General features: G+C 49.4%; 1 protein-coding gene across 4 annotated transcripts in view; it reads right to left on the reverse strand.

The window, feature by feature from the left end:
- Positions 1–17,726, reverse strand: part of LOC144099265 (uncharacterized) — a 48,535-nt gene that overhangs the window by 10,521 nt on the left and 20,288 nt on the right. For 2 of the 4 annotated variants that reach the window (XM_077632450.1, XM_077632451.1), the window contains exons 3-4: positions 7,267–7,430; positions 4,341–4,466 (exon numbers count right to left, since the gene is read on the reverse strand). In XM_077632450.1, coding sequence (XP_077488576.1) covers positions 4,341–4,466; positions 7,267–7,430 — 290 coding nt within the window. Of the gene's footprint in view, positions 1–4,340; positions 4,467–7,254; positions 7,431–17,726 lie in introns of all 4 variants that reach the window. The other 2 variants (XM_077632448.1, XM_077632449.1) reach the window with 1 other exon arrangement.

Here is a 17,726-nt window from a genome sequence, read left to right on the forward strand (position 1 = left end):
TATTACAAGCTTGCAGTCGTAATGGATATGTTCAATCCAAGGTGCAAGTTTGGAAGAGCGTGGGTGTGCAAAAAACGTAGTAAAATTGCAACACGCCTTCAGGCGGCTTTCGTGGGTGGCCTTATAGAGGTAACCTGACGTATTTCTCTACTTTCTGAAGCAGCATGAGTAGCAGACACCGCTTGGATCATGGGCCGGGTGCTGACCCCGTAATCTTCAGTGTACGCGGTTTAGTCATGTACCACAGTCATTACTAAAAATTTCCGAAAGCAAAATAGCGGCTTTCCTTGTAGGTCATGCAGTGCAGCTCTCTCTGCATTTCTAGTTCTTCAAACCTCTCTAGGGTGAGGAAAACTCACTCTCACCTCTGCAACGTTGTCTAGCAGAAAATTTGGTGCGCTTGGAACTTAAGAAAAACACCGCACATGAGCGCCTATACACACACACGGCGAAACACACTCCGCGCCAAGAAATACCGATGCCGATGAAACGCTTCCGATTGGTTTGTCAGCCACTCCCACCGTGTGGCTGCCGGGATGTGCGAGCAAACTCTCAGACTCACGACTGCTTATTTCTGCGGCGTACTCACATTCTGATCAGACTTAACTAAGTCGTAGTCCAGTGCGTTATGGGGAATTAGAATTGGGAGTACTTTCGACTGGGACACATCGAGTACCGTCGCCATTGCAGAGTGTTCGGAACGTGTAACAGTACGCATGCGCTCGTTGCCACCTGTTCAGGCGTGGCGAACATCGGGTATCTGAAGCAGGCCGCGTTACGCAGCAGTATCAAGCGCACGCAGCATGCATGAGCTTAGCATCCCCTGAGGGCCGCGATAGATGTTTTAAGTGTTGTTTGCAATTCCAAGGCTTTCTTTCATATTTTATGCCGGCTAGCCAAGCTACGAATCTACGAAATGGCATTTAGAGAGCATGACCATCAGTATTGTGTCCGTTCGGGAAACGATTTCAGTTTAAGCCGAAAATCTTTCACTATGCTGGTCGAATATACACCAAAGATTGCATGCGTAGAAAAGCGCTATATGTAGCTCGACTCAGGGCGTGTATTCCCAGCGGTAAGCAACGCAGCATGTTCCAGGGCTCATTTGTAGAACAGTCGAGATCTGGGTCAGTTGGTACATAGTTATGCGAAAAACTCATTTGTAGCTTCGACTCATAAGTATACGTTATCTTGCTTTTCATTACTTACAGTAATATATGCCCCAAGGATAATCAATTCAAAGTTCACTGCACTAACACAAAGAAGACTAATGACTACATTCGGTGACCTATTTGCTAAGTGAAGGTGTTAACTTTGCTAATGAACATAGTGGAAAATGTGAAGTATGCACTGCGCTCTTCGGTGCTCCGGAATTGCGTATCAACGCGAAAGCGACGTTGTCGCATCCGTACGCAATGCCTCGGGGCTTGGTTCGTCGCCACAGCATGCACAGCAAGGGCGTAGGCTGTCGCTTGGTGCCAGAAAAAAAAAAAAATATTACGAACCAGAGGAAGCAGGCGGCCCGGCGACACGAAGGCGTCGCGGACATCCTAGACGCCGCGGCCTTAGTCTTAGTCGCCGCAGCATGCGGTTATGATCAAAATCTTGACGCTCCGGGTTATCGCAAAAAGACGGGGTTGAGGGGGCGCGGAGCACGTTCACAGCGCACAGCAGCGGTGGGTGTCCGCTGCTGCCTGGATGACGCGGCTGGCAGACTCAAGACGAGAGGAGAGCCCAAGGTTCGCGTCGCGGCCAGATAACGTCACTCGTGCCTCGCTGCACGCGTCAGATGCACGCACATGAGCCCACTATGATGAAACTGAATGTTCAAGACCGGTTCTTGCTTTTAATTGCTTCTTGCCCTGCTGGCACGCGGACGCGCATGCGCACAGCCCCCGAGCAGGCATGCACCCGCGTACGGTGCTCAACGTGAGAAGTATATAGCCACATGCAGTGGACGCCCGCCCCGAAAGGACAAGGCAGCGGAATCCGTCCTGCTTTGCACACGACCTCTATGAAGTTTACTGCTGCCCAGAAGAAGGTGTTCAGCCGATCTAATGAGCAAGAAATTATTTATAATGCCAGCGGGATCGCGACGCTTGCACTTGTAGGTGCTGTTGGTAACCCGCTTTTATAAAGAGTACACTATCATCATCATCTTCATCGCCAAAATCACGGAAAAAATATTCTAGGTTGTACCCGAGTTCGAACTATATCGCATAAGGCAGGTGTGGGCGGCAGTGCACGCATATTTTGTTTTTCTTTTCCTCTGGGCAAGTAAGAAAGACGGAGGTGTCCTTCAAACTTGTAAATAAGACATTCGTATGAACTGTTATAAGAAACGACAGAGACTACACCTTAAGTAAAGCTCACAGTATAAACTTCAAATACTGCCAGTTCCAGCAACACACGAATGATGTTGATTGAGGCTGCAAGAATTTGCGTGTACGAGCTAGAATAAAAACTTCTCTTACACCTTACACAATTACCCGTGCACTGAGCAAAATTCAAGTTTTCAAATCTGACACTGGAAAACTGCGCTTGTCGGACTTCCCTGTAGCGCATGTTTCTCTTTGCATGCTAATACTGCGTAAGCAAAGCTTGAGATATGAAATAAAATATTAGCTATCATCAGCGGTGCACTTTTTCCTTCTGTAACAGTTGGCTGAACAAACCAGACACGTCGCCTTTACGTACCTCCTAATTAAACGCTCCTCGCGATGCTTGGCTCTAATGCCCGTTCAAACAACGCCGCCGAGTCACGTGCATGCAAAGGCGCATCGTGCCGGACAAGAACGAAGTCCTCTGATCCCATCGCTAAGGCTGCGGCTGTACGGACGGACCAACTTTCACACGCTAGCGCAAGGCAGAACAACGGTCGAAGAACATCAGAGAAAAAAAAAAATTACCGGCTGCAGTGAAGGAACTTACGTGCGAATGATACGAAAGCATTGCAGCTCTATACAAACTGTATTCTAGTTAAATTCCTATTTTATTTCAATTCTTTTCTATTCCTTTGTAATTGATGCAGTTGTAAGTACCATTCCCGACTATTCGTGGTCAACATTCCGTAATTTCCCGTTTCTGATGACGTCATACCGCTTCCACCAATCGAGAGTTCTGTAACACCGATACTCTTTGGGCGACGCCGAGTTTTCGTATTGATGAGTAATCCAGTGCTTTCACATTAATAATGATCATTACTGCGCACTAATCTGGTGGATAATACTATACAAGGCACTCGAAACTTTACGGGGCGATGAGTGCGGCAAGGCACGGCCCCAAGCAGCGCATCTCACAACAGAAACCAACATGGAAGCCATTTTCACAATAAGCGGCGCCCGAATGGATTGGCCGAAATAAGCCGACCCTAATACCAAAGTCGTCATCAGTGACTCTCAACAGGCTATTCGCAATTACGATGCTGGCCGTATCTCTTGCCAGGCGTTACACATTCTACGTTCTACAGCACCCTCTTCCACATCTCGCTTACTTCTTTGGGCTCCAGCCCACGAGTCGCTCAGCGGAAACGCCCAGGCACACACTCTCGCTCGAGATCTCAGCTGCCGAGCCGAGAGTGTGATCAGCCACCCTGCTTCCGCTGACACTAATATCCCACGCGCTTCACTATCTCTACTCACCACTTACACGGACATACTCCAGCACTACAGACTCCAAAGGTGCACATATCCTCCCGCACACCGCGATCTAACAAGGCGCGAGGCCGTCCAATGGCGCAAACTACAAACTGGCAGCTTCCCACACCCCCTCTTATACAGCAGGATCTTTCCGGAACAGATAGCCCCCATGTGTAAACACTGCTCAACTCCGGCCACACTCATACACATGGTGTGGACTTGTCCACATTACAACAGAGACAACGCAAACACCCCAGAGACGTGGGAGTCTCTCCTGTGTACTTCCAAGCCAGCAGACCAACGCTGGCTTATCCAGCGCGCGGTGGAGGCCGCGGCATCCCAAAGGATCCCCGCCGACCTCCTCTAAGTCAGCGCAACCGGTCCTTTGACTGGTCCCCTGTTTTTGGGCGCAATAAAAGAGTTTACCTACCTACCGAAATTCGTGCGATAGTGACTGAAAACAAATGCACGCGGGAGACGCAAGCGCGATCACGAGCAGCCAGCTGCGGCTGCGAAGCTGCCGCCATCTGTCGCATGCGCCTCTCACTAATATGAACTGGGCATGCGCAGTGGGAGCCGGCGGTTTCATTTTCAACCAGTGGAGCCGGAGGAGAAGAGACGCGCATGCGCACAGCGGCCTTGTGAAAAAAAAAGGCGTATTGTGCAAGGTTGCAGAGCAGAAAGGGAGCGCGTCAAACTTACCCCGTGCAGTCGGAAGTAGAGGCCGCAGGCGTTGCACACGGGCTCGCCAAGGTTGTTCCGCCTCCAGAGCGACGTGGTGGCAGTCTGGCAGTTCGAGCAGGTCAGGCCCGCGCGTCGAGATGCAGACTGTCACGCGTGCCGCAAGAGAAGCAAATCCTCGCATGAATATAACAGCTACTGGCAACGGCAATACGCCTGCGTACAACTCAATGCTCCACCAAGGATGCTCAACCTGTACACTTTGACTGTACGGTGCACTAAAAGTCTTCACGATCTCCACTCACGAAGAGAACCTCAGGAAGAAGCAGGCGCAAGTGCAAACGATAACTCAATATATCTTTGGAGTTTGAGCATATCTTCAAGCAGATAAGCACTACGGTAGCCGCTCTCCGCATGAAAGACAACGCCGCAAATACCCCAAGGTAGGAAAATACCGCGGCCGCATTAAGCGATGTCGTTCCTATTTGTGTGATTTGCAACCTACTGGTAATGGTTTGAAAACTGACCTCTTTATACGAGAGGCAGGGGGAAGTGCCCACAGGGCAGGCTCGGGCCGCCTGAATAGAGCGCTGAGTGCCTATTTCGACTTTAAGCTTTTTTTTTTTTTTTGCAGCATGGGAGAATCCCGAACAGCGAATGTGCGCGAGCATTGCCTCAAGTATTTCGCTTAGTAGCACTACCGACGTGAAAGTTGTGGAAAATGCCCTCAAAAATAAAAAACCAGATCTTCGTCGAGAAAGCAAATAGCAAAAAACATCAAGGATTTCTTAAGACTGCCGACAACCTTCGCGCTTCACCTCTGGATAGTCCACCTGCACCCTCCTCTACACAAGTCTACCCATCAACCCTGATCTTGCCTTCTGCAGAGGTTTACACCAAAACAGGAGGAATTCAAAGTTTTCACGCGATGAAACGTTTCCAATCAAATTATAAACAAACTGTTCTTCGCTACGAGTGATCGCGATTTTGCAGCTCGCAACTGATTGGCTCTGAAGCTGGCATTCTGTTTACTGTAAGAGATAGACCAAGGCTGTCAGTACGGTTAAATATATACTTTCTGACCTGAACCAATCCCTCCAGTCATGTTACACGCCATCACATTGCCATAGGAAGCTCAACGCTCAAATGTCTTCAAAACGCGGGCGTATTGCGAGAACATGAATATCTGATTGAACCAAAAAAAGATGGATTCAACCAGGGCATGAGCCCATGAATTACTTTCTTTTTTTCCTCTCCCTTCCATGATTTCAGGAAGAGATGCATGGCCAGGTCGGGCAAATATATACGTTTCAGCAGAGCAAAGTAATACTACACACAACCTGTGCAGATAACGGAACGAACTTGGACAGCTGGCTTCCCGTCACTAATTTGGTTCGACTGCACAATGGCTATGAGGGATGCCTCAGTGAAGGGCTCCGGAAATTTCGATCACCTGGGATTCTTTAACGTGCACTGACATCGCACAGTACACGGGCCTCTATAATTTCGCCTCCATCGAAATTCGACCGCCTCGGCCGGGGTCGAACCCACGTCTTTCGGGTCAGCAGCCGAGCGCCCTAACCGCTGAGCCACCGCGGCAGCTACTGGAATGGCATTTTTCTTTTACGAGAATCAAGTCAAAAGTGCCCAACGCAACTGCATGTGCACGTAGAAGCCGCTAATTTTTCTGATTCTCATGTCGCCACTTTCAAACCGTCAGTTATTATAAGCAAAATGTGTATTTATTAAGCCTGGCAGCGTGGCCCCAATAAAAACACAGCAGAGGTGTCTGAAGCCAGCTTATCGGCGTCTTTCAGCCAGCGATTAGACAAGCAGCAAGTACTTAACAAGGCCGTCGCCTTAATGGCGGAGCAGCTTTCAACCGATCAACTGCAAAGAAGCAAGAGCTCAAGGCTTGTGCAAAAGAGGGCGCCACGCCAGACATATCTTTAACGGCCCAAGGCAACACAAGCCACGAGCCGGCGAAAGCCCACGCCATCACTCTTGCTGTCGCGGCAGCGCGGCCGGGACAAAGACAAACTCTTGTGCGGGGCTGGGTGTTAGCCCGATCGGCATCGGTTACAAAGACAGCCCCGCCACGGAGTGTTTGGACACAGCAGCGAGTGTCCCCGTCTAGTGGTGGTCTGGCAGCTTCTGGACCAGTGGATGGGTCCAATGTATTTATGCACCAGTGAACAAATGATCTCGCATAATGCGACGGCTCGTTTGAGTTGTTTCCAGTCTCTCTTTTAATGAACAGTCCGGTATGTGTGTCACGTGTCGCGCCATACATGATCAAATATAGAACTCCAACGGGTGTGAATAGCAGCGCCAGCCAACCGCTGTAGTGCTAATTTGGTAGCTGACGTTCTGTCAACGTATTAGGTCTAATGCTGCTACCTGCCAGGCAAGGCGGCGTTCGTTGTGCAAATGTACTCAAATCACTACACAAGGCTAATCTGTAACATTGTCGATCTCTATGCTCTTTTCAGCCAATTCCAGCGGCATTACTGGTATGTTTTGCTCAATTATTGGACGCGCACGAAAGCTACTGCACACATCTTAACAAAGCCAGCGTTCATCAATGCAAAAGGAGCGCATAATTGAGCGAAAAAAAAATATAAAGCTGGGGAAAGTAGCGAAATGATCTTTTCCACCACATTCACTCCTCCCGGCTTAATGAGATCGTTCTCCTGGTTGTTATCCCGGCATGTGTGCTAGCCTTTGCTGGTCAGGGATCTTCAATCTTGCTACCCAGTAACGCCGTTCACCCATTTACGCGCGCTGCTCAACTGACAGATGCCGATCAATTAGCCTAGGGGAGCCGGGACAAGGGCACGCTTAACGCGAAAATAGGTGGGTAAAAAACGCAACGTCGTCTATGTACACGAATGAGGGAGCAGAGAGAACGCTTGGTGCGAGCCTGCTTGCTCACCAGTCTGCTCACCACTCTGCGGGGCGTCTTGACGACCGGCCTGTGGGCGCCGTTCATCTTGTTGTAGAGTCCGCACGCGTTGCAGAGGTAGTGGCCCGTGCCATCCCGGCGCCACAGGGGAGTCGAGATGGCCCCGCAGTTGACACACTCGCGGCCCTCGGCGAAGTAGTCCAGGTCTGCGGCGAAGGAGCAAAGAAGAATGAGCGGAGCGAAGGGTCATCCATCAATTTTGCCAACGAGCTCACGAATGCGCCGCCAGGAAGCTCTAAACAAACACCCGCCCCCTCCCTGCCTCGAGAGCCACGCATCAAGGCACACGTGGTGTCGAGTTTCAACGCCCGTGTCACGATGGCGGAGCTCCGGACGGCACTCTGTTACAGTGCAACGATGGCAAACCAGCGGGACGTGCAAGAAAATGCGTGGGTGTCGCTGCTCGCGCCGATCTACAAGGATTCAGTTCTCTGCGTGTTGGCCTATTAGGGACTCGACGTCGTGAAAGCTAATCGTGACAGGCCTCTCTTGCTCAAGACAGCACAAGAAGCTCTGCCGACAATGGGGGTAAACTGCGTGGGTCCCCTAATGACCAAAATGTTGCCCATAAGCATCTTCAACACCGCGGTGTGCCCGGTCATTTGCAGTATTTTCTCTTGCGTGTATTACATGGACCCACATGCAGACTTCAGCAGCAGTCTTTCAGTGTATCTGTGATCGAAAAGCTCGCAGTCCACTGTTCCGTGAAGCCCGGTATCACTCGCATTCCTCGAGGCATCATTGCACGCCATTGCGTACATCTCAGACACGCTCAACCTTTAGCGTCGCATTCCCTTGGCTACAGCTTCAATCATTTTCTGTGGCTGTTCAGTAAAGCGAAAACTCGACTGGAAAAAGAGCAATTGGATGTAGGCGGAGCTATGATTGTCATCACTTTGGCTCGTCGAAGGCCATGTGAGTGCGCCGAACACATTCAACATGCAGGTCGCGGAATCTAATCCGGCCGCTGCGGCCGCATTACCGTGGAGACTGAATGGGAAAATTGATACTACGTACTGTGCGATGTCAGTACACTTTAAAGAACCCAAAGTGGTCGGAATTAATCGGAAGTCCTTCATTACGGCGTCTGTCGTAGTTCACGAGCAGATTTGTGATGTTAAATCCCATATGCCTTACCACACAACATCCCTCCACGACAGTTTTGGAAACTTGCGAAACACTATTTTGTTTATCTCTCATACTGTACAGCTCCTCGCTCGAAGCGCATCTAAAAAGCTCGTCTCTTTTTAATCCAGGCAACAAGTTATACCGATACATTCTGCACAATAACATCTTTTCACAAAACAAAACTTACTTTACGCTTAAGAGCTTACATTACCCCTCCCATATGCCAACCTGCTTCTTTCTGCCAGGAGAGATCGCAGTCAACAAGGACATGGCGATATATTTGGCGCGCTTTACTTTATCAAAGTTATGCAATGTCAGCCCTGTTAATGACATCCTCTGGAATGCTATTAAGAACCTAAGAAGAGGTCAGTGACTTATAAGGAAAATTATCAAATCGAGCATGCGGGATTATTGTATAATTGTGCATGCTTCCGTGACGTTTATAGCCGGACAGAGCCATCTACGACGAGAAGCATCGAAATCGAATTGAGCCCAGTCATTTAAACAGTTTATTCTAGCATGGTCGTGCAACTCTTAAAGAAACAAGGAACTGGGTAACAGAAACCACTTGCGAAAAAGGTTGTAATCTTTGTCGCCTTGACTACTCATCGGAATTGTGTACACTGTTGTTATTAGTTACTGAGTCAAGTTAGAGGACACGGATATCTTAACAAATCCGTCTGTATCTTCCATGATTCATCGACCAACGATCTCAATAAACGTCTACGGTTTTCTCCGATCAGTGGAATAGCACCTGCACTAGAACAAGCTTCTACAGCTCCGCTTTTTGGCCATTAAATTAAAGGCGAACAAAAAGCCGGAGTCCTTTCCCAAAAAGCCCTGAATGGTAGGAACTCAAGTCGCAGCGCAGCCAGTCCGCGGCGCCTCTTAGCGAAACCATGGTTAGTCTTTTGCGGCAAGGATCATCAACTAAGCCTCTCGCTTCATATGCCAGGGGCAAACGGAAGCAGCAGGCAGATCCTTCGCGGGCATTTACGGCCCGACGTCGGCCCGAAACCCCGCAGGCCAGTGATCTGTGGCTTGCCATTCTTTTTACGAGCGCAGGCGCCGAGCGGTGGTGTCGTGTTAGCGCGCGATGTGCTGAAGGCGCTATGTCTTCGAAGGGCTCCTGATATTTATGTGGACCGTACACTTGGTGTCCCCTTCCCCAGCCTCCGGCCGTTGCTGCCGCGGATCGAGCTCCCAACTGCTTTGCATCACGGGGACGATGACCGTCTAATTTCCGCCCTTTAGGCGCGCTTCAGTCGGGTGATCCGATCGTACAGGATTGCACGGCGTCTCGCCGACTCTTCAGATTGAGCACGCAGGGAACCTCAGAGCGTAGACTTGAGAAAAAAAAAAAGAAGCTTATTAATAAATACAAAATGCTTCCGTACTGTCTTCAGGCGGGAACGAAGTTATGCGGTTGTGCAGAAACAAAAAATTATTTCAGCGAAAGCACGCGAAGCAGACTGAAATGCCTGCAAGTGTGAAGGGGCCGTGCATTCTCCGTCTGGCAGTACCAATACAATGCATCTGCGCTGCGAGGCACTGCGAGAATAAAATTGTTTCGTAGCACACGCGCGTCCCGAAAACTTTTGCTGCTGACTGGCTTTACTGCTTCATCACATTACGATGCAATACCATTATTTTTCTACAAAACGCCAGCAGAGTTGGTATAATATAACGATTCCTTCAAGAATCTATTCCATTCTCGAACTTCCCGCCCATCGCCATTGGCTGAAGGGCGGCAAATTCAAAAATGGCATGGAATCAGTTAAGGGAATCGTTCGCTTAAACCAGCCCATTTCTTTTCAAGCGGTACATGAGATTGATAATCCAGTAAGAAATAGTAATGGTATTAAAATTCTGAAAAGTCCATACATAATTCAAGCGCCTCCGAAGTCACCAGCGATATCTTCCTTTAAATGTAAACGTTGGAGGTTGTCCTTGTTTTAGGCTTTTCAGGAACTTTTATCCCCAGTGTGAGTCACTAATCCAGATCAGGACAAAGGTCGTCGTTGGAGCGCTGCAGTATGTGCCTAACGGCAGACGAATCGCTGCGATATCACGACACTGCGCTATACTCTACATCGATGCGTGCAAGATTGCCGTACAGTCGCCTCTCTCTTTGCTCGGTTCAATCTCCCCGCGTGCACTCAGATCTCACGCCCCCTTTGTAGCGCCGATATCCCTCTTATCTCCTCTAGTCGACTGAGCATCAGGGCTGCAGCAGTGAGCCCTCGCCGAGCTGCAGGCTCAAACCACGGCACCCAGAGATGTCGTTGAGCGCTGCAAAACGACTCCAGCCACAGGACGCCAAGGAGGGCAAAATCTCACGCCCTGAGGCGGGTCGCGAGTCCCTTTGAAACGAACACTTCGGCGAGGCACCATAACGCCGACGCCACCACGGCAAAACCAAACAACACGCACCCGCAATGTGTCAGGCGGCAGTGATCAAGCCGCCACGACAAATCCCGCGCTAGCACTAAGCGGCTCGGCAAAAGCGAATGAATCAAAGAGCGCACGACGGAAGGGAGACCAGAGGGCGCTTCATCAACACCCAGTGTCCCGTTACTGGGTTGAACAGTGCCGCCGACTGGCGCGAATGAGACGAGGAGACGGAGGGAAAGGCGCTGGTGTCGCGCGCGGCGGCGAAATAAATACGTCACGTCAGTGGCCGACGGGCGGCAAGGCAGGGCGCGTATTCGCTTGCGAAAAAGCAGGACCATGGCGCTTCTCCGATGCCGGCTGTAGCATACTTACTACCACTGCCTGCCGACATCGCTCGATCGTGAAAACGGCTGTCGTGAGGCCGAGAAGCCGTATGGGGGTGCACGGGACTGACTATATGGGAGCGCGCCACTGGATGTGCTGTACAGTACGCTTCCATTTGAGGCAAGCCAGACGTGCAAAGAGGCCGGAACCAGCGTGCTTACAGGCAAAGAAATATACGTTGATGATCATCTTGTGAATAGGCCGCATCGAAACTGGGTCTTCCGTCTTAACATCTTTCTTACGGACACTCAATTCGCAGCTCGGCTTTTGCTAACGGACGTCAAGTGAACAACGCAAGAAAAATGCATTGTAACATCGTGAATGATTCTTTGTGCTGCGTTGCGGCTTCGGATGTTTGGGGCCTGTGTCTTGACTCCTTTACCGCTCTTCGTGCCTCAGTGTGAATGTTCATGGTTTATGGGGGTTTAACGTCCAAAAGCGAATCAAGCTATGAGGGACGCCGTAGTGAAGGGCTCCGGAAATTTCGACCACCTGGAGTTATTTAACGTGCACTGACATCGCACAGTACACGGGCCTCTAGAATTTCGCCTTCATAGAGATTCCGCCGCCGCGGGCGGGATCGAACCAGCGTCTTTTCAGTGTAAATGTGGGCACTGAAGCAGGAACCTACGGTTCTTTATCATTCAAGATAACCGCTGTACACAACAGATTAGATCTAAAGTCATTCGTGAGTCATTAGGGAGCGTGTGCAGCGAGAGCAATGCAGCTTGTCTATAGATTGTCAACGATAGCATGTTAAGATTTACGTGCCCACTAACAGTACGGAAGGGAATCAGAAATATCAAAGATGAAGGCTGAAAAAATTAACAGCAGTAGGCACTTCGGCAGCGTGAGAAAACTTGTCTGGGACTTCTCAGAGATGGTAAGCGCGATGGATAGTTGTTCTGCTTATGCAAGCTAAAAATGAGACACCGAGTTTCAACGACAGCTGACCGCCAGAGGCCGCAAGGTGTTATTGAGTTTTACACGAATAATTGCACACAACAACGCTAAACACAGCGCAGAAATCAAGCGCGTGTTCTGTCTGAGTTACGTCTGGCTTCTTTGTTTTAAGTTCAGTTAAAAATTACTGCCAAGTTTTCCAACTCTCGGCCTTAACTATCGTTTATTAACCTTGGATGCATTTGGAGGTTTTATCCGGCTTCAGAGTTGAATAGAAATTTCACGAAACAGTGTTTCTTTTCTTTTTCTTTGCATATAGCTATTGCGTGCATGCTTTCAGTTCTGAGCCACTTCTAAATGGCGAAACGATTGTCGCCTGGTGTTGGGGTGAATCAGCAGGCACCAAGCGCCAAAGTTCGTCCACACAGTCAGGAGCATGGATCTCATCTCGGCTCCAATCGCCGCTGTGGCTGAGTGGCTACGGTTCTCGTCTGCTGACCCGAAATACGCGTGTTCGATCCTGGCCGCGGCGGTCGAATTCTAGAGCCCCGTGTATTGTATGATGTCGGTGCATGTTAAAGAACCCCAGGTGGTTGAAATTTCCGGAGCCCTTCACTACGGCGTCCCTCATAGCGTGAGTCGCTTTGGGCCATTAAACCTCCATAAACCAAGCAACCATCTCTGCTCCAAGACCGAAAAACGAGCTTTCTCATACCTTCACACTTTGTGCGCAACTTTGTGGTCGATTCCCCGACCTTGGCTTTAATTCTGCCACGACAATATAAAAGTCCGAGCTCCAGTGACCGTGAGAGTCCGGATCCGTCCCGCCCTCCACTTGAGCTGCCTGGTCGAGGTGCAACAGCGACATGCCGCTGCTTTCTATCTTTGGGAATGATGAAAGACTCGCAAAATGCACTGTGCGTCGCATGTGTCCCTCGGTCAGTTATCGCGAGTTCGATCGTACTGGAGGACTACGGCTCGAGATGGACCGCCGGTGGGCTGTGGTTTCAAGACCGTTGCCATATCGGTTACCAGATAAGAAAACCTCCCGAGCTATGGAACAACAACTCAGCCTATCTCTGGGCGCTGGCTCCTTGAGAGAGCAGGCGTTACACCAATGAATACGCCTAACTGCGAGCGCGGTGGCCTATCGTCGCAATTCCTGCAGAAAGAAAAGCATTTTAGTTCTGCTTGCTACTTTTCAGAAGGCAACACGCTGATACCCATCACTACCCAAACCCATTAGTATGGGTAATACCCATTAGTAATTAGTACTCGGGTTCGTTCCAATTAGCTTAAAAGTTCAAATTAACTGGAATGCAAGTTTAAGGCAGACAGTTGTTCGCTACAGAGAAGTTTGTAGGCCTCCACAGCAGCGTTATAAACGTTTTGCGACTATAGTGCCAAACGAGTTTAGAGCTTGAACCATTACATTCAGGATCATATATTTTTTCTCATACTGTCCTGAAAATGTTGGCTCAATGAATATTTTCATTTTGCCCACAGACAACCAATCGCTCGAAGTAGTTCTGCTCAGGACACTGCACAAAACGCGAAACGTCCACGTTTCTGAGTGGAATTCGGGGTAGAACAAAAAGCTCCGTCCATGGCTTCAGCGAGAGCTCCTCAAGCAAATCCGCCGGCATCCAGATAATGTGAACAAAACAGTCAACAATTTATCCTTCCAATTCAACAGAGACTATAATACTATCACGCGAGTCTTTACTTCACACTGAATGCAAAAAGCATGCTGAAAAATCTACCCGTAAAACATCCATTGTCATGATAAACGTCCCTTGAGATATTTCTGGAGTCGACAAGAAAGCCTATTTTCGTATCTACAATGAAACAATGCGAAGTGTTAGTGCGTGAAACATTCGCGGAAAAATACCGAAGCAAGAATGAGCCCTGCCATCATCGACGGGCATTCCCATCACAACGAGTACGCTATACTATAGTAGCGCGCTGGCAAACACGCCGCATGCAGCGCCCGATCGAGAAGGAACCCCTGCACTGCAAAGATAAGGCGGCCGCGGGTCCCCGCACCGGTTGCGACATCGTTGGCGAGCAAGAAGTCGAGAAAAAGCAAAACAAAGAAACAGCGCCTCCGTCACACGGGGCCGTACCTCCTCTCTGAGCGAGTCGCTTGTGATGGAACATGGCTCCCTTTTTTTTTCTCCGTGCTGCTGCTGCTGCTGCTGCTGTCGCTGCTGCCGTGACGGGCGGTGCGCGGTCCGGCGTGCTGTCTCGGGAAGAACGGATGCCGTCTGTGTGCGCGTGCGAGCCAAGGCTTCGGCGGCGTGTACGTGCTTCTTATCGCCGCGCCTCCAGCTAGCCTACAGTCCCGCCTATCAGGCCTTATCGACTGTCTGCAGATACATCGGCCCAGTGCAATAAACACCGCCGCGAACGACCCAGATTACGGCAACGAGCACCCCGAGAGGCGAGGCGGTAGCGCACACAGACTATACGCTCCTCTGTTGCACTGTTGCATGCAGAAGCTGAGCTTTGGAGATCGCCGGTGTTTTCCAATGCAAATCGTCCCCGCGCCCCCACGCAGTTTGAACGCTGTCAACTGAGGACTTCTATAGACGGCCCGACAGCGATTCTGGGGATACCGCGAAAATAGCGCGTATGTATAATTTTGACAGACAGCCATGTGCTACAGTTGGATACAAGTAAAAACCCCCTTCCAGCCCCTTCCAGCCAATGGCGTAGGCCGAGTCTTACAAACATGCTATAGCGTGACAATGCAGGGAGTCGCAGATGAGTGGGGGTAGTCTCCACACTGCACTGTCGGGAATAGTCCCCTCCATGTGCTGTCACGCCACTCCCTGCACTGTCAGGCTACTCACGACAGCAGGCTCATGAGAATTTCCCGACGCCATTTGCTGGTATGAGGTTCTTTGATGGGGAAACGCTGCTTTTTTCTTGACTTTTATTCGACTACAAAGAGTTAGCCCTCAGCGCCCCCTTTCAGTCTTTTACGGCCTAGACGAACGTGCGTCACATTAGAGCTGCCACTTGGTAGTGCACCGCGCCGCTTTCAAGTGCTGCACCCTTCGCGTGATCTCAAACCACTCGTGACGTCACAGCCACCGTTCAGGGCTACAAACACCACTGAAAATACGTAGCAAACGTTCAGCTCTGGATTACTGTCTGTGCGCGGGCCAATTCCACATGGTGACCGATTGAGCGATTTCGTATTATTTCAAATAAAATATAGGCGACACAGCATCTGGTGTCTGTAGCACCCGTTCTCAGCGCATGCCCTTAATTACAAATCATTTCACCCAGAACGCTTCTGCACATCAGCAGCACTATCCGCCAGTTGTACTTTGTTACCGTTGAGCAACATATTGACAATGAGCTCTTTTGTTTGCTTCTTTTTCCTTTGAGACACAAAGAGCATGTTCGCATTATTTTTTTGCCATATTATCCACATTTCCATATTGCACAGGTTTGTACTACGGCTACAGCCCTCTAAGTTGCACAGCAGATGAGGTATATTAGACGTGCAGTTCTTTTTAGTGTTTTTTCTTCAATTTGACTTGCACTACCTTCCAGTGCCCGGACTGCTGTTTACCATCGATAATGTATGTTATTTTAGTGACGCGATGTATTTTGTAATGTGAAATGAAATTTTGTGCGTTCAATTCTTCGCTTTTCTCTACATAATGTCAGTCTTATTGCATTCTCAATGTCTGCGCGCACAAAAGAAGGCTCTACCAGTATCGGACTCAGATTTCCATTACACTTTTACGCGCTTAAAATCAAAGGGGAAACGAAATATAATTCTCTTTACCACAAGAGCACAAGCTCCGACATGCCTGAAGCAACGTATGCAGAAAAGAAGCGGACATGAAACGCAGGCAGTTATGATAACGTGGTACTTTTCCTGTGTTGGTCAATGAAAAGTAAAAATTAAAACTAATTTCGCTAATTTGAAACATATAAACTAATTTTAGGCAGCCTGAGCAAGATTCCAAGAGAAAAAAAATGCTATGCGCTCTGGCCAACCAATTGAATAGGTACGCAGGCGTTAGCATTGCGTTCAGAAATTTCTTAATTCGCCAAGAGGGGAATTGCTCGACAAAAAAAAATATACGCAATAGCAGAAAGTGAACTTCGTAAGAAACGTACAGTCCTTACACTTTTACGCTCTATGCTAGTAATGTGAGAAAATTTGGCGCGTTTTCATTTGAACCCCAGACCTCACGGTCACAGCTGCAACCTTACGAGGAGTGAAACGAGAAATATTAACTCCAACAAGAAGACACCATAATGTGACAGACAGCTCTTCGAGAAACTGGCAGCGGTTTTCGTTTGCAAAAAGCTGATTTCGTAGCTGCGCATCTCATGAGCGGAATCTCCCGATTTCCTCCCCCATTTACACCACCACAAACACGGACGGCGTTATCATTTTTCTGATGTGCAACCGCCCCAGCTTTCAGCGGATCAGAAAAAAGAAAAAAAAAAAGCATATTCGCCCGGCAATAGCACAGTTCTTTGTTGCCATACTGATCAAGAGATGGCGCCAGCAGTCTATTTACAATCTACCATGCAATGAAGCCGTCCTGCCTGGACGTGACAACCTCCCTCCTCGGGAAAAGTGAATAACACAAAAAGCTTACATTTTTTTAATCTGCTGCGCCCAAGTAGGCCGATTAGGTGGCAGGCGATGCGAGCGACGCTTCGAATTCACGTACAACAGCACCGGTCTCCGCACCGACATCCTCTCAATTCGATAGTACAAGCGCCTGAAAACAATTTTGCACGTGAAACTACAAACCAACCGTGAGCGGCGAAGAATCGACTTCAGAGGGCACGCTTACTAGATTGCGCAAGAGCTGTTTGTCTTGAATGTCCAATTCTCTGGTTTTTTTACAAGCAGCTTTGTAGGTAAAAAAGGTGCATTTGATTCTCAGTCTAGCTCGAGTTCGAACTTCCTTTAGTGCCCTTTCAGTCTCATTGGACCCTTTTGTTTATGATAATCATGATTGGAAAGGCTTCATCGGAGCCTTCGTGTGACCAAATGGCGTCACCGCCGCGGAGCTGAGTACAGTTCTAATAGAGGCAGTTATCAGTGGCTCCCTTCTCCCAAGTTCGGTCCAGACCCGGACGGAGGAAAGAACACGTGACCAATTTATAATTTCTCTCGCACCTCGGAGTGGAGAAACACGTAGGCAGCCGGCAGGCACTGACAAGCGAGTCCTCCCATGGCGCTAAAACTCTCTCGTTTGCAGTTGGAGGCCCCTGACGATAAACTGCTGACAGCGATGGTCTCAGAGACCAAATTGTGGAAGATGAATTAAGTGCTGATGTTGGGGCAACGATGTGCACCGCTCTGTGCGACCCGGTGTGAGAGATCGGAGTGCCCTCCAGCGATAATGCCGGCTGTTTCATTCTAAGTGAAAAAAAACAACAACAAAGGAAACCTTCCCGTCGCTCACCAAGCGAAGGCTCGCGAACTGGAAGCTCGCCGATTGACAAGGGGGCAAGCAGCAAACAAGCCATGAACTGCTAGACGTTACATTCACTGTTGGACTCCAAACTGGTTTCCCAACTGGAACCACAGCTGGACAACTACAGTTCGATACGACTCAAGAACGAAGCGGCTTTTCCCCGTCAAA

The sequence above is a fragment of the Amblyomma americanum genome, chromosome 7 (assembly GCF_052857255.1).
Source record: "Amblyomma americanum isolate KBUSLIRL-KWMA chromosome 7, ASM5285725v1, whole genome shotgun sequence".
Lineage (NCBI taxonomy): Eukaryota > Metazoa > Arthropoda > Arachnida > Ixodida > Ixodidae > Amblyomma > Amblyomma americanum.